General features: G+C 36.3%; 3 protein-coding genes across 3 annotated transcripts; all 3 read left to right on the top strand.

Annotated features, from left to right (window-relative positions):
* LOC105060611 (ABC transporter G family member 26) lies at positions 1-5,389 on the top strand. Its single transcript, XM_029260550.2, has 9 exons — positions 1-408; positions 1,191-1,471; positions 1,655-1,810; positions 2,518-2,701; positions 2,788-3,066; positions 3,302-3,586; positions 3,828-4,112; positions 4,602-4,709; positions 5,014-5,389. Exons 1-9 carry the CDS (start codon positions 253-255, stop codon positions 5,281-5,283), a joined length of 2,004 nt encoding a protein of 667 aa, XP_029116383.1. The 5' UTR covers positions 1-252; the 3' UTR covers positions 5,284-5,389.
* A 4,387-nt stretch (positions 5,390-9,776) lies between these two features.
* Positions 9,777-14,363, top strand: LOC105060520 (uncharacterized). The gene is made up of 2 exons (XM_073247082.1): positions 9,777-10,170; positions 13,341-14,363. The coding sequence occupies exons 1-2, from the start codon at positions 9,857-9,859 to the stop codon at positions 14,161-14,163; spliced, it is 1,137 nt and encodes a 378-aa protein (XP_073103183.1). The 5' UTR covers positions 9,777-9,856; the 3' UTR covers positions 14,164-14,363.
* A 5,944-nt stretch (positions 14,364-20,307) lies between these two features.
* On the top strand, positions 20,308-22,110 carry LOC105060610 (uncharacterized). Its single transcript, XM_010944397.2, has 5 exons — positions 20,308-21,078; positions 21,354-21,527; positions 21,620-21,730; positions 21,772-21,781; positions 21,869-22,110. The coding sequence occupies exons 1-5, from the start codon at positions 20,308-20,310 to the stop codon at positions 22,108-22,110; spliced, it is 1,308 nt and encodes a 435-aa protein (XP_010942699.2).
* The last annotated feature ends 5,057 nt before the right edge of the window (positions 22,111-27,167 follow it).

The following is a 27,167-nucleotide window of genomic DNA, read 5'->3' as shown; positions in this document are numbered from 1 at the left end:
TCGTGTTAGGAAGATCCAGAAGCATGCCTGTGGTATCATATTACTTGGCGAATGTGTTGGACTCATCATCTTTTAGCCTCCGTGGGATGGTCTTCCATGTAGAAAGCTTGTGGGCCACCAAACTTTATTTATTGGACATTCAAGGGGATACTTTTCGGCATGTTTTGGTTGCCAGTAGTTGGTCGTCCCTTCTACCTTATAGAGCACATGAGGCCCTAGGACGTTAACTTGAATCATCATCCCTCTTCAGCTATGGAAATCCATGGAGTACAGGATTGTAGAGATCGAGAAGAGAGGGAGGTGCCGTTGGCCATCCCGGCAAACGTGGAGGACGGGATTGTAGAGATTGGCGTGGAGAATAGTTCTTCATGCACATCCAAAGATGGCCCACTTCCTATTTTTCTCAAGGTGTACCTCTCTCTTCCCTTCCACTAGGTTAATTTACACCTCTCTCTCTCTCTCTCTCTCTCTTCTAATATCTTTTTTTTACTTGTTTCCCCTCTTTCTTATTGCACTTCATTCTCCCAATGAATTTGGGCCCAAGCATGCCCTCTCAAAAGAAGGGGAAAAAAAAAAGAGATAAAGCAAACCCTAAATAGACAAAATTATGTGACATTGCTTTGCTGCCATTTTGATACAGAAATAAATCTAATGATTAATTTGGGACATGGGATGACATGGGAAATTGGTATCTTGATGATAGCCTCCAAGGAGTCACCTACGGAAGGGGGGAAACTTCAATTCTTAAAAGCCATGGCCCAGGCCCCTCGGTCCATGTTCAGTTATCAACTTTTGAAGCAAAATCAAAACATATTTGTGGCATCATCTGATCTAAGCATGTAAATCAATGTCAGATAATATGATATAAGAGATCCATTCTTGCTTTCATGATTGCTCGCAATTTGCCTGCATGTATTTGATAATCATTATAAACATAATTATTTAGTATTTTCCCAACTATTTGGGTCTATTACTTGCGAGTATTTGACAAGAGAACATAAAACGATTCAAATTGATCGTCGATCATCGAAGTAGCTTCATTATCATCTGCTAATCAGGGTGACATGTCGAGAATGAGCTAAAATGGTAGTAGAAAGGTGTCACGCATCAATTGTTAAAATTAATGCTGGCATATGAACAAAGTGACTAATATATATTGTTCATGCCTTTTGCTTAATTTGTTGATGCAGTTTGAGGATGTGGAATATAAGGTGAGGGGTGCTTGGAGGAACCCTATGAAAGCTGCGATTACCAGTGTAGCCTCACAGTTAAGGGTGGAGCAAGGGAGTTGCAAGCACATTCTCAAGGGCATAACCGGAAGCGTGGGGCCTGGTGAAATCCTAGCTTTGATGGGGCCCTCCGGGAGTGGCAAGACCACCTTGCTAAAGATACTTGGTGGTAGGTTGGATGGGGATATCAAAGGGAACATCACTTATAATGATACTCCCTATAGTCCCTCTATCAAGAGAAGGTAAAACAGATGTTAAACACTAAAAGATCTCTCTCTCTCTGCACACTCGAATTCAGGAAATGTGCCATGCTCTCATATGCACACAGCCACATGGATGAGAGAGTGGAAATTTCCCTTGATCAATCCAATAACAAGAGGTTTCATGAGCTCTATCTGATGCTAAAGCCCTGGACTTCTTCACAGGATTGGATTTGTGACCCAGGATGATGTGCTATTCCCTCAGCTTACAGTGGAAGAGACCCTTGTCTTCGCTGCCTTCCTAAGGCTTCCTACCAACATGACTAGCCAGCAGAAATACGCCAGGGCAGATGCCATCATAAAGGAACTGACATTAGAAAGGTCAGTATAAGAGGATCTAAGTAATCATCAAGCATCTTAATATGTGCCAATGAGTTACACAAGTCATATATGGGAGTCATGTTACCCGTGAAGGCTAGTTACAAGCTTGAACAACCTCCATATGAATAATTTATTTATTCCAATTGTCCCAAAAAAAAAAAAATTTCTAGCTCCTGTTGTAGCTTTCCACAGTGTCTGATCTAATCTCCATTTGCATGATTCGGCTTCACATCAGCTTTAATCTTTTGCGATCAATTGGTCAGTTTTTACTTTTCATCTGTTTCCTTATTTTTGACCTCTTCTATTGCCTATTGCCTACCAGCTGGGTCTCCCGTTCTTTTTCATTCATCTGCTAACATGAAACAGGGTGAGCTTCTTTCTCACAAAAAAGAAACATGTTAAATTCTTAGCATCATGCATGCTCAATGGTTCCCATTTCCCAGCAGTCTCTTGTTCTTAGATGCGTTAAGTCCAATCTAGTGATCTTTTCAGAGTCTGATTAGATTATATTTCTAGTCTCAACAAGTAGGCTGATTTAATTTTACTGACTTCAGAATGAGCTCACACTATCTCATGCAATCTAACACTAGACTGCTGCTTATGATATTTCAATTGCTTGTTATTGTAGTATAGCTGGTGGTCAAACTTCTTGAAATGCCATGGATTTGATCTCTTCAATTGCTTGTTAATGACATTTCCTGTTTCAGATGCCGCCACACCAAAGTGGGAGGAGTATTTGTTAAAGGCATCTCGGGAGGAGAAAGGAAAAGGACTAGTATAGGTTATGAGATCCTCGTCGATCCCTCATTATTGTTGCTCGATGAACCCACATCAGGCCTAGACTCCACCTCTGCAAGCAAGCTCTTGATGGTTCTTCAGAACCTCGCAAAGGTGATTCTTCTGTTGCCAACACCAGGCATTGGTCAATGACAGATCAGAGTATAAGCGTTTGGAATTGTTGTCATGCTTGATCACAGACAGGAAGGACGATCATCACGACGATCCACCAGCCATCTAGCAGGATGTTCCACATGTTTGACAAGCTTCTGTTAATATCAGAAGGTTATCCCATATACCATGGGGAGGCTAGGGAGTGCATGCAGTACTTTGCATCCCTGGGTTTTGTGCCTGAAATTGCCATGAACCCAGCTGAGTTTCTGCTAGACTTGGTGACCGGACATGCGAACGACATTAGCATCCCTGAAGCTTTACGAGGCTCTCCAAATCCACAAGAATTTGAGATACAAGTGACAAAGGTGGATAAGCATCTCCAACAATTACTCATGTCACCAATTTTCTTTCTGTCTTTACTTATCTGCATCTTTGAAAGGCAATATATCCTGAGTTTGGACAATACATCTCTAGTCCATCTTGAGAAGTGTTAGTATATCAAGATTTTAGGAAACTCAGTGTGTTAGAAGCAAGCATTTATCTTGTATATTTCTTCAATGAAAATTAGCACTAACCTGGTTTCTTAATGAAATGTTATAGTTTCTGCAACAGAAATATGAGACAGAAGTGGAACCTAGAGAGAGAGAAGAGAACCATCGAGCAATAAAAGCGCCGAAGCACCTTCAGATAGCAATTCAAGTTAAGAAGGATTGGACTATGAGCTGGATTGACCAGTTAATGATACTGTCAAAGAGAACCTTTCGGGAGAGATGTGGGGACTACCTAGACAAGCTAAGGTTAGCACAAGCTATTGGTGTAGCAGTACTCTTAGGCCTTCTCTGGTGGAAATCCAAGCTAGGAACCGAAGCTCAGCTAAGAGATCAGGTCACTCTACAACATATAGTCAATTCATCTCCAGTTCATTTTTTCCTTTGATAAAATTTTTTTCGGTCTAGAATTACAATTGTATTGTCATTTAATCAGTATAATTCATAGCCAAACTATTCAGCAAGGTTAAGTGCACACTGACCTGCTAGTAAATGATGCACATACTGAGAAAATTTTGAAGGATGCTTGTTTACCTTATATTTCCATTTACATCTGAACAAGTTTCCTTTGTATGTAGGTCGGCCTAATTTTCTACATCTGTATATTCTGGACATCATCATCACTATTTGGATCGGTGTATGTCTTTCCATTGGAGAAGGTGTACTTGGCAAAAGAAAGGAAAGCAGATATGTATAGACTAAGTGTATACTATGTCTGTAGCAATTTATGTGACATGACGGCTCACATATTCTATCCCATCATTTTTATGGTCATACTATACTTCATGGCGGACTTTAGAAGAACAGCGCCTTGCTTTTTCTTGACATTATTTGCAGTTCTATTGATTGTCATCACTAGCCAGGTATTGTTGTAAGCCTCAAGCAGCTTTATCCAATTTTCAGATTATGAGAGTTTGTGTCATCTAATTTTATTAAAATAAGAGTAAATGACTTGATGCAAGCATTCCATACATGCAGTCTAGTGTTCCCCTTGAAAGCTTTGGTCACTTGCATGGAAAACAGAAGGATTTTTAATGTAGAAACTTCTTGAGTTGGGAAAAGCATGAAGGAAAGGAGGGTAGAAGTCTATATTGGCCATCTTTTGGAATGAAATAGGAAATTCTACATTGGAAGATATAAGCTTGAATATGTTCGAGTATATTAGCTCTAAAAGACACATTTGGGCTTTGGTTTTTCCTTCTCACCTGAATAAAAAGAATCTTGCTTTGGATTTGTTGAAGGCATGTTAGTAACCTTGTACTAAACAAAACAAAAACTCATCACAATGCTCTAATAATAAGATATTGGAGATGATATCATCAAAGTCCTCTAATAACTTCCCCCCATTTCAGGGAGCTGGGGAGCTGTTTGGAGCGGCAATTCTAAGTGTAAAAAGGGCTGGATTGGTGGCATCTTTGGTGCTCATGTTATTTCTCCTCACAGGAGGATACTATGTTCAGGTGCCTAACCTCCTAGTAAACTAGTTGTTAGTATTTTATCCCTTTTTCTTAAAAAAGATTGACATGCCCATAATATGTCCAAGAAATCAAGTATGGGCTATTGGGCATATGTTTTATGCTGAACAACAGTAAGTTAGTTGGGTTAGATTCAAGAATAAAAATCCTTCATGGCTTTGTCGTCCTCTCTTTAACCATCCTATTTACCAATATTTTGTTTCACATGAGAGGATTTTTTTTCCTTTTCCCCTTAATATGAAATGTTCTTGTCTCACTATATTGATGAAATAAGTTGCTTGTTTCACAGCATATACCCAAGTTCATGCAATGGTTGAAGTATATCTCTTTCATGCATTATGGATTTAGACTCTTGTTGAAGGTGCAGTACTCTGGAGATTTGGTGTATGAATGCCAAAGCAAAGGTGGATGCCGAAGCTTGCAGAGCTCACCTTCGTTTGATACGATAAATTTGAATGGCAGATTACATGAAGTATGGATTCTATTACTCATGGCTCTCATTTACCGGTTGCTCGCCTATTTCTGCCTCCGAAAAAGAATAAGCATCACTCCTTTTTGATGTTGAAGTACTGATGAACAAACTTCAGATCATGGACTACTGAATACTTTTATCATGTAGAACAACTGCTTGGATATAAGAAAAACATGCATGGGAGTTCCTTGTTTTTGTTATGTGAAGCGAACCATAGTTGGTGTTGCCAAATATTTGAGCCAATTTGTATTCATTTTTTTAAAAAAAATTACTTCCACAGATTTTGCTATGGATTTAGGTTCGATATGCATGAGTAATTTTTTTCTTTTTTATAAAAAAAAGGAAGTGGGGGCCAAACAACCTAATTTATTCGAGGGAAATAATATACAAGAAGAGATAAATTTAAGTAAAAAGAAGAAAAAGGAGAGCTCTCACTGATAGACTACATTTCCGGTGATATTTCACCACTTTGAAATGCCAGGAAGGTATGTTTGAGGTCATAGTACAGACCAATAAAGTTTTGAGTAAGATTTTTTTTTTTTGAATGAAAGGGAGGAAGAAATAGCCACCCGGCTTTTATTGAAGATTAGAAAAAAAATACAAGAGAGAGAAAAGAAGATTTAAAAAAGTTATAATATGATTAGTATATAGAATAATATTAAATAAAAAGCGAAGAAAAAATATATTAGCCTTCGTGAAGATTTTTAGGGATATTTTTAACCTTCATCCAAATTCTTTCAAAATTCAAAAGAAGATCTTGATCACATAATATAAACTAGTCATTAAAAATATAAAATCCTTTTGATGCTACAGCTGCTATAGATGAATATTTATTTAAAAAAAATTTGAAATTTCATTCTTTCCAGCACACTCATGCAATAGCCATAAGAAGCACAAATACAACTGATTGAGTCTTAATAATAGCTGAGCATATTAGTACAACATCATTAATCATATTATATATGAAATAATAAATTTTACATTTTTTTAAAATTAGAAAAAGCACTAAACATATTTTCTATCTTGATTTTTATTATTATATTTGTAAAAACAAAAAAATAAAAAAATAAAAATGATGCTTAACCGGTCTTCCTTTGGAACATTATTTCTACTAGTGCAATATGGCTTCCCTGCAATATAAAGCATAGCAAATTCTATTATTTCCTTGTTGAAAGTGCATCAATGATTAGACATCAAATGACTAAATTGCCTACAGTCATTTTTCATCTACAGTTGTGTACCATGCAAATCTCCTATGTATTCTAATATTCATGTGGAAAATTTTACTCCCTTTAAGAAAATAATGGAATTTTTAGTCTTTCAAATATTAAATATAGAGCTTAGTTTCTTTCAGATTTTAAAGGTTGCCGATCCATCAACCATGCTTCTATAGTATGTGTTTGTTTGTTAAAGTGGTTCAAATATTAATTCTGAAACATCGAAAAGTTCTCCAATGGCTCATAATATTAACATAGCTGAATGACGGCCAAATAATTAAAATTTTCTGCAAAGCTACAGTAAGTTGGAATTTAGTAAATTATTGCCACTAGAATTTTCTACGGGATTGTTGTTACTGCTCTTTTGTTATCATTGGCTTGCTCTGTTTCTCTACCTAGCTTTGCTATGAAGAAATTATAGAAATGTTTTAGAAATTTTTACAAATGTTGAACATATGAAATTCACAAAATTTTCATTTCAATTCCCCAAGGATTGGAGAACTAGTACTTGGCAAGAAGTTTGTCCTGCTAACCCTCCTTTATCTACATGTCAAGCTGCCAAGAAACTTTTCATTCCTTAGTTTAGAAAAAGAAACGTGATAAATGGAAAAAAAAAAATCATTTGGACTTAATTCTTTCCTTCTGCCTGTTGAACTGCCTGAAATGACTGCCAGCTTTGTCATTGAATAGATTAGGGAAGATTGGATCCCTTGTCTTAATCCATGCTGCTTGAGAGAAATTAACAAACGTGCCCTTTGACGAAAGAACATGCTGGTGTACCTAAATATGATGTTGCTGAGTAACTAAATGAATAGTAAAGAGGATCTCTTATCCAATTATATTGTAGTCTAAAAAAAAAATTGTCAATAAATACTAATTTGGCTCTGAATTTTTCATAATGTAAATCAATGGACTTTTCGAAACAAAAAACAGCATTGTTGGTCATGATTTACAATATATAAAATAGCTAAAAACCAAAAATTTGAATTTTCTTGTTTGTTTAATATTTGGTTCCTAGAATGGCTATAGTCATTACATTTTCTGTGGAAATCCAATTCCCATGAAGCGGTCTTACATAATTATTTAATGATATTATGATGAGTTAATATGATGAATGCAGCAAATGAAATGGTAAAGACATTGCACTGGAAGTTAGCTCGCATACAAATGCGGCCCCCGCAGCCCCAATCATGATCTTCATCATTAGGCACATTTAACTGTTTAGCCTTTCCATTCTGATTAGTGTGTTAATTCTCTGGGTTCCCAAAACGGAATTTGCTCATATTTTAAGTATCCTGTGTCTAATGCTGCACTTTATCACTTCTCTTCGATGGCCGGAATAAATGATAGAGCTGGGATTAACTTTCCTTCATATCCTGGCATGTCTATTTGCTCCATCACATAATATTTATTATCATGAATTACTCAGTTATACAGAAACCTACTTCCTTTTTCATTGTGCATATGAATTCTCACTCTACAAGGGAAGTAGAAAGTGTTGCTTAATGCTCAGGCTCTCTACTGTATTATATTTAACTGATTGCTTTTCTACTGCATGGAGTGTTGCTGCTGGAGGTCAATGTTATTATCATTTCCCCTCAAGTCTAGTTTACATGAGTCATATATTCATGGGTTATCCAACAGCATGAAGACAGATACATCACCTTACAGTCTTTACCTATGATCGGCCCTATGGGTATTTATCTAAATATTTTCGAGATGTATTTCTTTTTTGGGTTGTGGGGAGGTTTTATCTTATTTATAAGCAAGGCCTTTGGGCCATCTTCTACCAAAAAAAAAAAAAAAAAAACTGTTTAGTATGGCACACCACGTTTCTCTCATTTTTCTTCTTTTTCTTTTATCTTTTTTTAAATCACATTTTCCTTTTTTTTTTTTTTTCTAATAACATTTATTGCAAAAAGAAATTCTTTTATTCCTTTGCAGAAAATGATTTTCTGAATTCTTGCTGGTCTGCTAATATTTTCTGTTTTTTATCTATTCTATGTTCCTTTATCCGCTCATTCTTTTATTATGCACAAATGTCTATTTATTAGAATATTCAGAACCTAGAGCATCTCTATATAAATTTGTTTTGCAAACTTTTGTCCGTTATTTGCCTCATCTCATAGAATGCTCTATTGGAATTTGGAACTCGTCACTTGATATAAATCTCTGAAAACAGAAATTCAGCTATTTCTCTGTCAATCAAAGGGAACATGATTCATTATCATCAAATAGAAGTCCAATAAATACTTGATGAGCGTTTCTACGAAATTTCTTCATGGTTTTTTCTGGTACTAGAGTATCTTTTGAATCATCCAGTGTTCTTGCGTCTTTCTTCAGCCATACAACTTTTTAAGGGATAAGTTGGAGATCCCTGTTGGATTTACGTTCTCTGTTTTGTAGATATGGTACTCTTGTTGACCAATCCAAATCTCGGGAAAGTTTCTCATTTCCAAGGATAACTTGACACGAATAAAGGCAAGGGCTCGATTGCACCCTTAGTTATGAGCGAATGGTGATGTTGCTGATAGAATACAGATCTCTTTCCATACAAGGCTTGGCAAATTGGATGTTGCTACTGCTGCAAAAGGAAATGGTTTTCAATGCATATGGGTGAAAAGAAATATTTAAGCTGTTGTAAAAGGTTGCCACTTAGATCTGTAACGAACATTGTGCAATATTATATATTCAGTCTAAAGTGGAAAAGTGATGTTTAAAAAAAAAAAAAAAAAAAAGGAGGGGAGGTGCAGACTCCGGATTTTATCTAGTTTTCACTGAAAAAAAAAATTATCTTCGACCGGTGGTACATCTTGTTACAAGAAGGGCTGCAATGACCTCCTTCCAAGCGTGGTACATCTTATGCATGGGTGTCGCAATACCAGGTACAATGAAACCATCTACCATGACAAGTGGGGACTCATGCTTTTTCACCTACCGGCTGAATATAATCAAGAAATTCCACTCGGCATACACTGTCTATTGATTAAATCAATTAAATTAAGCTTTCCAGCTCCATCACCCGGTCCCCATCACACCCAATTCATGTCCATGCACGCCGAAAGAACAAATAATGATGAACCTAATCCAAACGGGACAAAACAAGGATAATTCCTTCCCACCTAAGAAACAAATTGATTAAAGCGGATGTGATAGGAGAATTAGGAATGGTATCTCCCTTAAGATCGTGTAAGATAAGATTAGCATCACGATAACTCACCGGCATATCAAACAGCAAACAGCGAAAAGATACAAATATATCTACGACACGCGTCCAATGTCGCGGCACCCGATTCGAGCCCCCAAATTCGGGCCAGAGGAGGGAAAAAAATAAAAAGGACGTCTATTCTTCCCCCTTCTTCTTTAATCCCTCTCCCCATTTGCTCGCTCTCCCGCGAACTCAGAGAGAGAGAGAGAGAGAGAGAGAGAGAGAGAGAGAGAGAATGTGCCAAAACCCTAGCCCTAGCTCCAGTCCGGACCCTAACGGTAGCCCCAGCGAGGAGGAGCAGTCTCGGGACGTTAAGAAGCAGGCGCAGGTCCAGGAGCTCGCCCGGAGGCTCGCCGACGGCGACGTGGCGGCCCGGGTCCAGGCCGCGCGGGACATACGGAAGCTGGCCCGGGCCTCGGCGAAGGCCCGCTCCGCCTTCGCCGTCGCCGCCGTGGTCCAGCCCCTCGTCTCCATGCTCCCCTCCCCGGATCCGGAGGCCCGGGAGTCCGCCCTCCTTGCTCTCCTGAATCTCGCCGTCCGCAACGAACGGTGAGCACTTTTGGGTCTTCTCTTCCTATAACTCTCCGCTCTTCCTGCCATCCATTGGATTATTGAGTGGGCTTGGAAGTAATTGTTCCCTTTTTTTCTTCTTGTTGAGTTTTGGTTGATTTATGTTGATATAGGGTTTGTTTTTGTTTTAATTTTCAAACTTACACCTCGTTGATATTGCTTTTCTTCCATAGGTTTTGTAATTTCCTTTTTTTTTTTTTATTCAATTAGTTTTTCGTGTACTCGACCTCCTGATATTAAGAGAGAATCTGCTCACTAAGCAGGAGATGAATTCGTAGTAATAGGTGGAAGAGTTAAATCTAAAACCTGGAACTGGTGAGGGGTTCATGTTAAGTATTTATTCCTGTTAATGGATAATTGATTATTTTTGAATCTAAAGTATTGATTTTAAGAAAGCATGATGATGTCATTAGAAATAACTAAAGGTGACCATGTTGGTGGATATTATGTTATCCTTAGAATAGGACCGAGATCACAAGATTCTGGCCACTATACCCTAGGTTTTAATGGAAAAGATAGGCCTAGCATATGGCATCAACAGATTAGGAAATTAATTATATAAAAAAAAGAATTATTGTAGAAGACTGAAAATTTTAACAACTTAAATTTATCAGTTGTTGGAACTGCAACTCAGAAGAGGGTAAAGTGCCTACTTTGATGGGTGATACTATTTCTGCAAGATATTGGATACCCCAAGAGTGTCCTTAAGGGAAGTCAATAAAATGCTGAAGGCTAAAGGACAAATTATTTGTAAAAAAAAGATGCAGATATAAAATCAGATCTGATGTGAAATATGTAGCAACAGGTAAAGATAAGTAGATGAAAGAAAAATAATAGAAGAAGATGGAGAACACACAAAAGTTGAGAAAAAAAAACGAATAGAGAGAGAGGGAGACCTGATCGCCATTTTAATTTCTTCTTCAAATTTTTCTTCTACATAATAGCCGTCCTTTCTGATCTTTAAGATATAGGGAAAGGCAGCTTATTATGCAGGACATCTAACAAATAAATGAAGACAAAAATATAGAAAGGCCTTGTTAATAATTTCAAAAGGCCATGTCATATGTTAAGATAGGTTCCTTGCTTTACATGACGTGGCTAGTTAAGATTGGCAGCTAGTCCAAGTCTTTTGGGTGCTAGAAGTTCTCCCAGCTTTAAGAAATTTAGATGCCAAAGCCATTCCACCACCTGACCTTCTTTCCATGTACTGCCCTTTTACCGCTCAACACTTCCATTCTTAGTTGTCCTTATCAGACACCTTGCATCTAACAGAAGGTGTAAATGAGATGCATGGTTAGGCAGTGACTGAATCTGGAGCAAGGATTCTGTCTATGCTCTTCTCGAAGTAGATATTATCCATCGATTTTAGGTAAAGTTAGGAGAAGAAAGATGAGATCATATTGGATTTGTGATCTTTTTGATATTAATGAAAAGCTTTTGCTCTTGATCTATATTAGCTAATAGAGGTTTGGCAATCTAGTTGCAATTTATGCAGCTTATCATGATAATATGGCATTCTCAACTAAGGATAATCTTGACAGATATGCCTTTTAACCATGAAAAGTGCCCCCAAAAGGTAACCCAACTGGGGTGAGTGACATCACTCCACATTGTCTGGTGACTGAAGTGTCTTATTTGGGGCTCAACCAATCACACAAGGTACTTGTTAAAAAAAAAAAGTCACTGTCAGATTGAAATAAGTCAGATATGGGAAGAAAACTGACGCCATTTTCTGAGGAAAGTGTTCAAACTTTCTGGATTTTTCAGCTGGATATTCACCCAAAAAATTTTTAATAAATATCCTGGAAAATGCTTTAGGTGCTCTGTTAGTGCACCAAAAAGAAGTCCTTGGGCCCTTTTTTTTCACATAATGATAGATCACGACCATATGATTAAAAGCTCGTGGTAAATATGGGTTTGGTTCAAGTGCCTGAAAATGATATTCGAAAGCCATCAGCAACCACTTATGTATTGCACCAATTTCCATGAGTTGCACTAATTCCCACATGCCGAACTTCTTGTATGCATGAAACTGGGACGACATAACATTACTCAAATATCCTATGACATCTTCAATAATATCTTGGATCCCAAATGTCAACAACTGCCTTCAAAACTAATTTCTGGTTATCACTTAAACTATCCTAGTCTAATAAAATAAAAATGCTTATATGCATTTGGTGTTTTATCGGGGGGTCATTCTGCTTTTGAAGCCTTTAACTGGAGCCCCTGCCACACTGCCCATTTAAATGCTTCAGAGAGTACCTTTCTTTTTTTTCCACTGATTTTGATGCACACAGTAGCAGACACCTCAGGCTGAAGGTAATACGCATGCAGCTTAGTGGGCAATCTTCCTAGGAATCCTAGCATTGTAGAAAATAACTTGGGCTGTCACTCTGGCACATTTATGTAGTCTTCATTTCACTTGGACTAATTTTGAGTTGCAGCCTTCGTCTCCCCCCTCTCTCCAAAGGCTGATGCTGCTTTTGGAGCTCCCACTTTAGTCTACTTGCATCCATTGTGGAATTTGCTTCTTCTTCTTCTTCTAAAAATTTTTAAGTGGATGTTCTCTTATTTTCGGATGTCCGTGTGCTTTGGTGTTTAGATGTCTTTATGGATTTATCTACCCTCTACTTTGAAATTTAGTTGTACATCGTGTAGGCAGGCCCCCACAACCCCTCCTCAAAAAAATAAAAATAAAAATCATTATTGATCTAGAAATGATAAACAAAAATAATAATTGATTCAATCAGGTTCCTTTTTTTTTTGTGTTGGGAGTTATTAAATAATTCTTAAGGTTCTGGATTCTTTTTCTCGGCATCAAATTTCTATTGCACTCTGTTCTGTATGGATGTGTCAATGCCATTATAATGTAGTTACTGAAAGATTGCATGCAGTTGTGTAAATAATAGTGATCAGAAGACTGTTGATACTGTTGTCTAAGACATTAATCGTTTATTATGATATTGCAAATTTGAATTGCAAGTTTTGAAGAAATTTTTAGTTCTAGAGTCAGCTTAAATAATTGTTGTGCTCATCTACCTTATCACCTCCTAAGGATTTGTCCACGAAGAGCTGTGCTTGATTTACTTTTTGATGGAATACATCTTACTAAAAACTTTCATTCACCCAATTTTCGTACTTTTTAGAAACAAGGATAATATTGTGAAGAGTGGCGCTGTTCCGCATCTCATAGAGCTCCTCAGATCTGAGAACAGCAGCCTGAGAGAGTTAGCTACTGCAGCAGTTCTGACACTCTCAGCTTCACCATCTAACAAACCAACCATCACCTCCTCTGGTGCAGTGCCCCTTCTTGTTCAAATCCTCATTTCTGGAAGTATACAAGGAAAGGTTGATGCTGTCACTGCCTTGTATAATCTGTCCACTTGCAAAGAGAGTCTGAATCTTACTCTTCCTGTCGAAGCAGTCAAACCTCTTCTCACCCTGTTAAAAGATTCCAAGAAATACTCCAAGTTTGCTGAAAAAGCTGCTGCCCTTCTTGAAATCATCTCGAAAACTGGAGAAGGAAGGAGCTCGATTTCAGAATTTGATGAAGGGATTCTGACACTGGTAGAGACCATCGAAGAGGGTTCTCTGCTTAGCACAGAGTATGCAGTTGGGGTGCTGCTTTCCTTGTGCAGGAGTTGTTGGGTGAAATACAGGGAGCTTATCCTAAAAGAAGGGGCGATTCCAGGGCTTTTATTGTTAACTGTGGAGGGCACAGATAAAGCCCAGCGAAGAGCTCGTGAACTTTTGGATCTGCTCAGGGATAACTCCCGGCCAAAGAGAGTGGTGTCAGAGAACTTAGAGACTATTGTTTATGACATTGCCACTCGGGTTGATGGTCCTGTCAAAGCTGCAGAAACAGCGAAAAGGCTACTGCAAGATATGGTCAAACGAAATATGGAGTTGAGCATTACCAGGCTACAGCATAGAGCAGCATCTTGCACCCCCAAAGCACCGCTGACCTGAGATCTTTCTCCTTAAGCTAGTTTACAGATTTACCATTAGAAGGTTAGGCTTGGGTCTTTGAAGAAGGTAATGAACTGTAACACAACCAGCTAATAGAATTGTAAGTTGCTATACCATGTTGCTGTACACATCTTCTGTTTTGGTGTATATACATGTTATTTTGAAATATATAAATGTCCATATTGCTGTTGACGACAAAATTTGCCATCTGTTTTGTAAATATCTCATATGATATGTGGACCATAATTCTTTTTCTTGGGCAGGCGATTTATGAATTAGATGCATCAAGAGAAGTTGTTGGTCTTAATCTTATTAAAGGAAACATGATTGGTATTCCGGAATAAAAATACCAAAGCCAATACGGCCTAGTTATCTCATTTGGTTTGACAGCACTGTTAAGTTTAAATTTTCCATAGGAAGCATAGTCAGTGCCATGGATTAGCTGACATCTTTAATTCTGACTTTCATATTCCTGTAACTTTCCTTCTACCTTACAGAGAAAATATGATAATCAAGAATATTGTTGTTTGTGTAGCTGATGATACTCCATTATTCTAATGGCGTATTATTGTTCCATTTGGTCTATGCTTCCCTTTTGCTTGTTTATGCCATCACACGGATCTCCTTCATATGTTCATGCTGGTAAATCCAATATAAGTGAGAATGTGCGTATAAAATTATCAAGCTTTCAATATATGAATGAATTTTTCAGCATCTAGTTTTTGCTATCTATATGATGTGCAAGTCTTTTCTGTTAGCATTTTGATGGAGTTGATGATGTTAATAAAGTAATTGTAGTGTCCTGAAAATCTGGCCATTTGCATAAAACTTTTTTTGATCTAGTAATGCCAGTTTCAATGTTTAGCACTGAAAAAGTGCAATTTCAAATTCAGGTTAATGTGTTACATGCAAAAAAAAGTGGGATTTACATCAGTAATTTATCATCCAGAGGTCCAACTTTGATGAAATACACATGATCAAATTCATGTCACACATGTAGGTGGTGCTTTGACCAGGCAGGTGGATGGCTAAGATCAAATAGAGGGAGAGATGAGGGATGAGCATGATGGTGAGAGATGCAGTTCAGTATCTGATCAGGTCCATGGGACTGGTGACCACCTCATGCGGAGGGCTACTATAGATACCGAAAACACATCATTTTACCAAAACAATGGTAACACGTGCAATGGAATAAATGCAAACACAGCAAACAACAATTAGAAGGAATAAATAGCCAATCCTTTGCTCAAGTCATAATCCAATGTGTGGAATGTATGAAAGCTATATGGCATCCACCTCCATGTAGTAATTTATGTACAACAGCTCAGGAAAGGACAAACTATAGCATATAGAAACAGAGACCCCACCACTATTTTATGGAGTTGAATTGTCAAGCATTTGTGCGTGCATATCTGAGATGAAATATTTTATGATGTCAGTCTCCCAGACATGTCCATGCGCTACGAATCTGAAGCAATCTCTGTGACGTGGACCCTTTATTTGTTGCATATGGCACTAGAACCTCTGTACATGGTAAGCTACCCGGCCCCAGAAGTTCTGGCCAGAATTGGAGAGTGGTGGCAGATTTTATTTATTCTTCTGATAACAAGAAGGCAAACCTCACTGGAATCACTGTCCAGGGAAATTACAGACAGAAGAGTTTGCAAGAACCAATGAGCAGAGGTCTGGTGGTACCTAAATAGCTATCATTAGACCCGAAGCTCCCATCCCAACTGAGTCAGCAGGCCGGTTTCATTTCCTAAAGAAATAAAACACTTTGAACATAGGAAGAGAGTTTCTGAAGTGTCAAATGTCATAGAATAATTGTGAAGCCTGATGGGTGGTGGTTGGCCAGCCCTTAATCCATGCAATGGCTGTAGCTGAGTCTTATTCAAGGATATGTGGGGGATGAAACAGGTTGGCAGCAACAACTAAACCTACCCAGGCTGCTCGCAGCTCTGCAAGAGGTGCCGCAGAGGGAGGCAGCTTCCTTGACATAGCATAAAGCACTCGACCTACATGATCTCTAACAAGAAATCCAATTCCAGCACTTAGAGCAGGAAACACACCATCGAAGTTGATCTTTAGTGAACTGGGTTGATGGGGGTGTCCAACTAACAAGCAAAGACAGATTGGAGGCCATGCGAGCCTGACACACCCCAGTGCCCAGTGTTGCATGAAGTCTCAACTTGATCACTGGTGCATGTATTCTCTAACTCTCCCCAACCAAACATGTCCATTCCCAATCCAGAGTCCAACACTCCCAAACCAAACATGCCCTCAAGGTAGATAGATAAGATGAGTACCAAGGGACAATAGAGTAGTAGAGTATTGGATGATGCTTTTCTCTAAAGGTGACTGCTGATATGCTTCTCGCTTCGATTACTAAACTGTAAGTGGATGTTATCTATGGTAAAATTCTAAAGAAGAAACAAGCAATTACAGGATGATTTATAATTGCACTTCTAAAGAAAGGATTGAATACAGGCTGTTGATTTGTATTAAAATACTGTTTTTTCAGTCTTCCATAAGTTGACACCTTCTGCGGAGGGAAACGAGAATCGCCATCTCTGTTTCCCAGCAGCCTAAGATAACCAGATCCCCTGTAACCAGATCACCTTCTGCTATATCAGCTTCAAGACTTCATATAACCTGACACGAACCTTTACATATTACAGCTGAGTCACCTGGGGAAAAGAAAAAAGCAAGAAAAAAAAAAGAAAAAAAAAAGAAACCATATGTTTCAGAAGCCACACGACAGGACCAGACCAGTCCTCGAGCATGGTAGTGCCCTGATGATCGGCAGAACACACATGACAGGAGTCAATTATTTTCAAGATAATTTTAAACTCAAGACTTCTTGATGAAGAGGTATGGAAGACTACTTTTTCATCTCATGTGCCAATCAAACAGGGGCTAATTTGGGTGCGGGAAAAAGGAAATGAAGCTCTTAAAATTTTTAAGGGATCCAAGGACTTGTAAGCCACACATATATATATATATAAAGTAAAAATTGGTATAACTATAATTCCTCATCTTGTTACTGCATGTTAGTAAAATGCATGATACAGTGATCGGAAAAGGATGATAGGGGGCAAAGATGTGGGATTATAAATCTGCTCCCTGGCAGGAATGCTCCTCCGCTTTTGTATACAGCTTTTTCTGTAGTATGATTGATGTATAAATTAGCTGTAGCAATTAAAATAGTTTGTTCAAACAGAATAGAAGCATTAGGAAGTAAATGCAGAATCTGAAGCAAGATTCTAGACTAGACTGAATACAGCACCTTGAGTAGAAGTTTTTGACCAGTAGCATATACCATTTCTTATGGACATCAATTGTGACAGGACTGATTTCTTTGATAAGGAGCAATCTTAGATCAATTTGAGATTGCATCCAATGCTAATCATATCTGCATTGCAACAAGAAGTACATATTTACCATATTGCAATCAAGCTAATGACTCATCACTGTATATTATAAGTGCAACCAAAAGTCTTAAAGAGTCATGATATTGATTTGTAAAAGAATAAATCTTAAAGAATTTGAACGTGAAACCATTCTCAAGCTAGACAATTCAAATAGCCAGCATCCATTATAAGACGCCAGTATTGACAAGTTTTTTTTTTTTTTTTTTTGTTCAAAAAAAGATTGAAGAATTAATACTTCAATATGTTGACCCTAGATTGCTTATGTAGATGCAAGAAAGATCATCTAAGCCCTTAGGATAAGCAGATGCACATACAGATGTTAATATGTTCATAGACGATAATTAGTATACAATCATACTTTGTGATCAATCAACATGGAGGAAACTTAAACAAAAAACCATTATTCTTGAAACTTGGGGTCTTCTATCCTGTCGATGCTATATCCTCCTTCCCGATTTGGAGCTTCTCTCTCTAGCTTTCTCAAAATCAAGTTTAATGATAGTGCTGTGCATGATGATTTGTTTTTTAACTTAAACAACCATCATTATGTGACATTTGATTATAAAGATACTGAGATATCTTGAGACGATATCATGATAATGACCACTGTAATGGTCTTCAGTGACTATCCATCAACTTAATGCAGTAATAATGTGTCTAAAACAAGATTAATGCAGTAATAATGTGTCTAAAACAAGATCAATTGGCAATCTCCATATCGGCAATCACTTCATTATCTATATGTGAAAATCTTTGTTGTATTATCTTAGATTTGATAAAATTTGAGATATTGTCCAATGCACTATGTTAATTATTTTTTTCATTTATTTTTAAGTTTCTTATATAAATTTTTAATTGATACATCTCAAAAACAATGCTTAAATATACTTCTTTATCTCAGATTTATCTTGTTGGCTGAGATTCTAATATCTGGTTGCAAAAATATCATCTCACAATTCTCTTAATTTTTTTTTACTTATTATATCGATCAAAAATAAAACAAGATCTCGATCCATCTTGATGTCAGAAAGTCATCAAGATTTAAAAACCTTGTTTATGCCAATGACTTATTATATCATATATCATCTATCCTACGTTTGCGTGTCCCATTCATGGAAGATTCCTTGTCAGTCAACTTTTTAAGTAGTGCCATACACAGCGTTATATTTCTGTGATACTTACACCGATCTCATGGTGGCCTATAAATATCTATTCCCACTCCCATGGTCTCACCTTGATCTCTTGAGTGAGTCAATTCCCTCCCTGCGTTCGAAATTGGGTTGGTTGCTTTCTTTTCCTTCTGAGCCCTTTTACCCCCCTCTCTCTCTCTCTCTCTCTCGCGCGCGTGTACGCGTTGGAAGCTTAGATTTTAGACCCAAAGTCAGGCTTGGACCTAAAAAGGTTTTATTGGTATTAGACTAGCCTTGACCTGACGCAGCCCAACTTATACTCCTCCAACCTCCAACTGATTTTATATTTAATACATATAAGTATTTTTAGATGCCGCTGTAGCCATTCGTATTTGTACTCCATTGCTTTACCACGTTTATAAAAGAAATGATTAAACATAAGAGAAAATTATTTATCAGTCCCTAATTTGATCCAGAATTATTTTTAAGTCCCTCAAATTTTCAGTTAGAATAAAATTTTTCTGGACTGCTAATGACTTATTTTTAGATCCCTACCGTCTACTGTTGTCACCCGCTGCCGTTTAAGCCCATTTAAATGACAGAAATGATCTTAACGGTTTTGGAGGGAAAGATTAATCCTGCAGAGACTTACTTAGGTATAGATTTTTGGTTTATTTGCAAATGCCACCCCTCTAACTCTCTCAACCGGAACTCTTTCTTAACGCCACATCTCCAATCCCACGTCGCTGCCATCGCCGCTGCCCTCCCTTTTCACTTCATCTCTACCAGCAGTCAAGGTGATAATATCTCTTTTACACTCTCTATTTTTTCCTCTCTCTTCCCCTTCCCATTTTTTTCTTTTTCCTCTGATCTCTTCCTCGTTCGTAAGATTCTTTGGATCCGTAGCACAGTCTCAACTGATCCATCTTTATCCTTATTTTGTTGGTTCCAAAATACTACCACTCATCTTTAAACCAAAAAAAAAAAAAGAAATAGTCTCCATTGTTTTATTTATAGTATTATTCATTTATTATATAAGTAAATAGTTAAATATATTTTTAAATATTTATTTATTATACTATTTAATAACTTGATATGTATATCTGTTTCATATTCTCTTTATCAATATGTTATATTACATATTACTCATAAAGCAAGTAATTGCAGATGAATTATTATATGGTGGTGGCAAAATATGGGCAAGAAGGGAACATATTGAGGATGAACCGAGAGAGCACATTCGATGAAATTGTAGATGGGATATGCAGTAGGTGGGGCATAGATAAAGACATTCTGATACTAAAATATCAGCTTCCCATCCTAGAAAACTATATGTTTAAACTCAAGAATGATGAGGATGTTCAATGCTTGCTTGATTTTCATATTGCACTGAAGTCTCCATCAATAAAGGTCAATGTGGAGACCAACCTTAATAAGGGATCAGAATCAACTCATCTAATTAAGTCGGAGTAAAATTTTTTCTTTAAATTATTTCATTATTAATTGATTCATCCAAAGTTTATTGTCTACAGTAATTATTTCATATTTTTGATAGCATAATCGGTCCATAAGATGTTGGGAGTATGGCTTTCACGATCACAACTTCATCCCAAGGTTCTACATCTACATCTGGCCTTCAATTAGCTAGATCATGGGAGAATGCCATAACAGGCATTGGTCAAATATTTAAAGATGCAACTCATTTTAAGAAGGCACTAAGAAATTATTCAATCGCCCATAACAAAGATTATCAATTCATCGAGAATGATAAATTAAAAGTTACTGTCAAATGCATTAATGAAAGTTATCCATGGCGACTGCATGCATCAAGGGTTGGGCAGCAGGGGACTTTCAAAATCAAAACATTCAGTAACACGCATTCTTGCGGCAGTGGTATTGGGAGGGACGGACATCCAAAGGCATCAAAAATATGGGTTGCCGATATAGTGTTTCAGAAAGTCAGAGACAGACCATTGTATAGACCAATTGATATCAAGAAGGATATTCAAAAAGATTTTGGCATTCATCTTTCTTACAGGCAAGCTTGGCTCGATAAAGAGGTTGCTAGAGTTGCATTACATGGTGAACATTATACATCATTTGATCTTTTGCGATGGTATGGTGAAGCAGTGGCTGAGACTAACCCAGAAAATTTATTTGTACTTGAGTATCCAGATAGATATTTTGAGAGGGTGTTTATATGTTTTCATGCATGTTTAGTTGGATTCAAGAGTGAATGCTGCCCTTTATTGTTCATGGATGGAACCCATATTCTTAATAGATATGGTGGTGTAATGCTCTCAGCAATGGCACTTGATGTTGAGAATGAGATGTTTCCACTGGCTTTTGCTATTGTTAGTGCAGAGAATGATGTCAATTGGATTTGATTTTGTGAGAAACTCCATGATGTAATTTATAACAATGAAGATCTTTACTATCATCAATTATGTTTTATTTCATACAAAGCAAAAGGCTTGACAAGGGTGTGAGGACTTCATTTCCTGATGCTATCCATGGTTATTGTTTGCGGCATCTAAAGGAGAATTTCAAAAAAAAGCTCGATGGATTGTTGGTAGCACAAAGAGAAAATGTGTTGAGCCTACTTGATAGTGCAGCTTATGCACTACAGATATCACAATTCATTAGTTATATTAGTGACATAAGAGAGATTTCATCGAAGGCATATGAATGGATTGAACATGGCTCAGATATTGATCATTGGCCAAATGCTCTATTTAAGGAAAAGCAATATGGGGAGATGTACTCTAATATTGTGGAGTCATTTAACAATTGGACGAAAGAGGCACGATAGCTTCCAATAACTCCTATGGTAGACATGCTCCGGTATAAGATGATGGAGTTGATGCATGAGAGACGTGATCCCATAAATGGCAGACATATCTAGTTCTTAAGATTGAAGAGCTGATAAATATGAACATTGAAGATGGAAGGGATCTTACAGAGCGATATTCAAATGGCGAGCGGTTTGAAATAGTCGCAGATTATGTATACAAAGTTAATCTAAACATTTGTACTTGTTCATGCAGGTATTGGCAGGTCTATGGTCATCTTTGCTCACATGCATGTGCAATAATAATTAGGAACATGCATCATTGTATACATATGTATCTGAATTTTTTACAGCGAATGCTTACCGAAGAATATATGAGCATGCCATCTTTTCTACCGCGGACATTTCTAAACCTACAGGAGTAAAGCGTGAGGATCTGATTATAAAACCACCTATAACCAAACCAAAGACAGAAAAGCCTAAAAAGAAGCATATTGAATCCCAACCAGAGGAAGTCCGTCTGCTTAAATGTGGGAAATGTCATAATGTTGGGCACAATCGAAGAACATGCAATGCCCCAATAGATGAAGAATAAGTATATCTTTAAGCCTGTATGGATATATTCCATTGAGACTCATATACACAGAGAAGATAAAGTTATAAAAGTTAGTTTTTAATGAAGCTAATTGATTATTTTGTATTTATTTTAGATTTACCTTCTTTTGGATGTAGCTCAACGGTTGTCCAAACAAAAAAGAATTTCAATGTATCAAAAATCCATATTTTTTCTGTCTTTTTGATTCTTGAAGTCTGTATGTATATGTTCTGTTGAGACTCATATTACGGAGAAGATGAAATTATAAAAGTTAATTTTTTATGAAGCTAATTGATTATTTTTTATTTGTTTCAGATTTACTCTCTTTTGGATGCAGCTCAGCAGTTGTCCAAATAAAGAAAAATTTTAATGTATCAAGAATCCATATTTTTGCTGCCTTTTTGATTCTTGAAGCTTATATGGTTATGTTCTGTTGAGACTCATATGTATGGAGAAGATGAAGCTATAAAAGTTAGTTTTTTATGAAGCTAATCGATTATTTTTTATTTGTTTCAGATTTACTTTTTTTTGGATGCAGTTCAACAGTTATCTAAACAAAGAAGGGTTTTAATGTATCAAAAATTCATATTTTTGTTGTCTTTTTAATTCTTGAAGCCTATATGTATATGTTCTGTTAAGACTCATATGTACGGAGAAGATGAAATTATAAAAGTTAATTTTTTATGAAGCTAATTGATTATTTTTTATTTATTTTAGATTTACTCTCTTTTGGATGCAGCTTAACAGTTGTTTAAACAAAGAAGGATTTCAATATATCAAGAATCCATATTTTTGCTGCCTTCTTAATTTTTGAAGCCTGAGTGTAAATATTTTGTTGAGACTCACATATTTATAAAAAAGAATACAGTGTATAAACAATTATTTTGTTAACACTGCAAATTTTTAGCTTTTTATCCAAATATAATCAAATTGCATATGGTTTATTGATATTTTTGTGCTTTATTCACTTTTGTCGATGGATTGTAGTAGTTTATTGAACCTGTAGGTAGATTGTATATGTAAATAGCTTGAATAATAGTCAGCTACTATGCAACTAGAGATGAAAATAAAGAAACTGATCCTCCAGGTGAACTGGATTCATATAACCAAACCATGTATCCATATAATCAAAAATTATCTCGCATAACTAAAAATCAAAACTGGATAACCAAACCACCGACTCTGGCACGAAGAGCAATTGGTACATTGGCCCGATATATAACCTGAGCATAAATCTGTGTAACCTAAATAGGGACCTGTGTAACCTATGTAACCTGAATATAAACTTGTGTAACTTTAATACAATCTGTGTAACCTGAACATGAACCTGCATAACTAATTGTCCAATTTACATAACCATAAAAACTATCTTAACATAAATATGTATAACCAAAAATTAAAATTGAATAATCAAACAATCGACTGGCAAGAGCAACTGACACTTTGGCCCAGCACATAACCAGACCATCGACTCTGGCATGAAGAGCAACTGATACGTTGGTCCGACACATAACCAGACCATCGATTCTGACATGAAGAGCAACTAGCACGTCGGTCCGTTACATAACCTGAGCATAAATCTGTGTAACCTAAATAGAGACCTGTGTAACCTATGTAACTTGAATATAAACTTATATAACTTTAATACAAATTTGTGTAACCTGAACATCGACCTGCGTAATTAATTATCCAATTTACATAACTATAAAAATTATATTAACATAAATCTGTATAACCTGAATAGTTTTTAATAATTTTTTTTAAAAATAATCTATAATTAAAAATAAACATTAGTTACATAATTGTATCTCAATTGTTCATCTACAAATAAAAGTTACATTAAGTTTGTCCATCTATAATTATATAATTGATCTCCCATTGTGCAGCCCCATCCTCATTAGCTGCAGTCTCCTCACCCTCTCTATGCTAATTAGCAGCTTCACTCTCTTTCCCCACTGCATCTGCAGTAGATTTCTCAAACTATTCTTCATTATTAACAGGCTTTTCCTCCACTGTAGTTGACTCAATCTTCCTTTTGCACTGCAATATATGCATAAACACAATCATATAACTAAACCATGAAAATATGTAACCGGACCAAATATACGTATAACTAAATACATGAATCAGATAAGCATACTTACTGTCACTTAAAAACTATACTTCAGTATTACTTTTGACTGTATGTACTTCATCTATTATTTCCTCACCACAATCCCTCTTTTTGAACCTTTACGAATAAGGAGTATATTCAGCTCATAGCCATATAATATCACTCGATCCTACGTCCAATTATACCCCACATTGCAATAGTTCCATATAGCGTATCACAAAAACTCTGCAATCAATGCTCCTAAAATTAAAATAGTGATCGAACATAAAATTAAAATTTATGATAAGTATATATGAGCTTATTTAATATTAAACTGATACCCACGTAGGGGCTGCTGAGAATAATCATCAATTTGTCGGAGCGACCAATCTGAAGCTTGAGGCATATTATGATGCTTAGCCAAATATTGACAAATCCAAATTTTCTGTTATAATTAATTAGTAATTTATCAGTGATTTATACCATGACAATATGTATAGAGTTAAGGAAGCATACCAAATTAAGTACATCAGGATAATAGGTAGATAGAAAGAGAGAGGAGTAATGCTTGAAGCATTTCTCCTCTATATCCATCACTAGTAGGTGCCGGTGGCTGTTTGTACACAAGGGCATGAAGGCCAATTTTGCCGCATTAATTTTGAATTAAAGACTTCTGAGAACATTATCCGAAAATTTTTAGAGTCTCTGTTGTACATATTGCTGTAGGAAACACAAAAAATACAAGATCAATAATAACATACATGATGATTTCAAAGTAAAAAAATTCCAATCAAAAACTCACCAACAGCCACGGCCTGATGAATACACAAGATGCTTATTTGGTTTAGATTCCTGGCACTCCCGAAAGAGTGCCGTGAATGTATCGATAACCTGCATAACAGTTCAATGAATTTAAAAATGTTAGTCAATCATTTTTATCTTAAATAATTTTTATATATCAACTTACATCATCTTCCAACATCTGATTGAATAGTAGCTCATGAACTTGCGTTTGTGAAACAAAGCTACGTCTATTGGACTAAACTACTGTCCTGTAACTATATAGAAAACTCATGTAACCATAGATTAGTACTGTGTAATCAATATTGAAGAAGTGTAACCAAAGACAAAAATATGTAACTGATCATATTTTTAGTATAACTAAAAATATATTATCAGTCCATTATCAGTGGAAGGAATCTCACTATTGTCTTTTCTCTTCTTTTGTAATATATTTTGATCCTGAGTAATCCAGTTGTTTCTTATGGTACACATGAATATCATCAAAAATAAAATTGAGTTTATAAGTATTGTTGTATGCTTTAAAAAAAATAAAAGTATAGTTATTTACGTACTAGACAGAATTGAGTAGTCACGCTATCTGCATCAATGACTGATGTAACAGTAGGGGGTGAAGTGTCTGGCATGTGGGTTTCTTTAACTATTTTATTTCTCATTGATCGGCGGGTAGGTAGGATTATATAAGAACTTTTTATCTTTACAGATTTCTTTCTATAGCCTTTACTCTTCACCATCCTAACTATTGAACTTGATTTTTTGATTAATCTACCTATGCCCCTCCTCTTTCTAGCACCACCCTTCTCTTTTTGTTCATATTCCTCTTTCCCCACAATTTTAGCACCTGCTGAAGGAAGATCAAAATAATTGCTAAAAAATTTAGATGGAGCTCCATCATCTCCAACCTCAGCTTCTTCCTCATCCTTTGAAGGCACAAGACTTCCTTCAAGCTTAACAATTCTCTGCTTTAGAATTTTATTTTCCTTTATTAGTCCATAAATTATTCATCTCAACTTTTGATGCTTTTTTTTTGTAGTGTGAGATGATATCTTTTATTTTCCTTAACCCTCTCCCCCTATTCACTCTCTTCTCTTTTATTTTCTCTTTCCTCATCTTCATCTTAGATTTTATCTTCTTGGACTGCCCATTTCTCATCTTAGTAATAGCATTGATGTGTGAGCGCTATCCTTCACTTGATTGGAAGAGCCACTTCTCTTTCTCTTCCTCTACAAAGGGTTGTATCTGCAAAATTAAATATTAGAATAAATAATCCATTGCACATAAATTTCAAGATTAAAAATGTATGGATTTCAGCAATCATGTGAAATGAAAGCACATATCTTCTATTTTAAAAAAATATATATTTTCAAATTTGAAAATACTTACATTCTTGGGTGGCACTTTAGCAATCTTAGATTGTAGCTTCCCCCGAATTGAAAATCCCTTTATACTATCACTCAAAATACGGAGAAAAAATTCATAGTGGGCGCAATCAACCAAACCCATAACCTCATATAACCATACCTGGATCATATGGAAAATAAAAACTACGTTGCAGTAAAATATATGCAAAATTATAAAAAGCATCATGGAGGTGATGAGCACTTACACTAAGAGTGTTTATACAACCCCTTAAGTACCCAACATTTACTTTTTTACCTGCATTTCATTTTTGTACCAATAAGGCCTTCTCTTTGATAATGCTATGCATGAAATCATATACAGCGTGACCTCATACAAAGTTAGAAAGTGAAGAGGGATTATCCATATATCTATACAATAAACAAGACTGTAAGTATTTCTAATATATAAGTTTATAAATAACTCAAAATTATAAAAATTATAATATCTACCTAAAGATTCATCTAGCAACTTTCATGTTATTTATCAAGAATAAAAATATCCCTATAATATATAAACACATGAGGTGGATAAGATTTTCAAAGTCCTCTATCCCTTCTCTTTCTACCAAGAATAGTATGAAGCCCTCCAATCTTTTTCGCTTAAATGTTTTATTGCTATGTATCCTCTGGTCAAAGTACTTTCTAACTATATCAATCTTTTTTCAAGCACCCACTTTGAAACTGACATGGGTGTCATATATCGGGAGGCCCAAAACCAAGCCAACATCCCTCGTACTCCATCTCAACAAGTGACTACCTATTTT

The sequence above is a fragment of the Elaeis guineensis genome, chromosome 1, assembly GCF_000442705.2.
Source record: "Elaeis guineensis isolate ETL-2024a chromosome 1, EG11, whole genome shotgun sequence".
NCBI classification, from domain to species: Eukaryota; Viridiplantae; Streptophyta; class Magnoliopsida; order Arecales; family Arecaceae; genus Elaeis; species Elaeis guineensis.
This window is presented reverse-complemented; position numbering and strand designations above follow the sequence as displayed.

Bases quoted from the DNA above. Each gene is read 5' to 3' on its own strand.
- LOC105060610 (XM_010944397.2), top strand. From the start codon at position 20,308: ATGGCTTTCACGATCACAACTTCATCCCAAGGTTCTACATCTACATCT. The intron at 21,079-21,353 runs GTTAGTGCAGAG...TATGCACTACAG, and splicing joins TTCCACTGGCTTTTGCTATT to ATATCACAATTCATTAGTTA. The intron at 21,528-21,619 runs GCACGATAGCTT...CATAAATGGCAG, and splicing joins TTAACAATTGGACGAAAGAG to ACATATCTAGTTCTTAAGAT.
- LOC105060520 (XM_073247082.1), top strand. From the start codon at position 9,857: ATGTGCCAAAACCCTAGCCCTAGCTCCAGTCCGGACCCTAACGGTAGC. The intron at 10,171-13,340 runs GTGAGCACTTTT...CGTACTTTTTAG, and splicing joins CTCGCCGTCCGCAACGAACG to AAACAAGGATAATATTGTGA.
- LOC105060611 (XM_029260550.2), top strand. From the start codon at position 253: ATGGAAATCCATGGAGTACAGGATTGTAGAGATCGAGAAGAGAGGGAG. The intron at 3,587-3,827 runs GTCACTCTACAA...CTTTGTATGTAG, and splicing joins AAGCTCAGCTAAGAGATCAG to GTCGGCCTAATTTTCTACAT. The intron at 4,710-5,013 runs GTGCCTAACCTC...CTTGTTTCACAG, and splicing joins CAGGAGGATACTATGTTCAG to CATATACCCAAGTTCATGCA.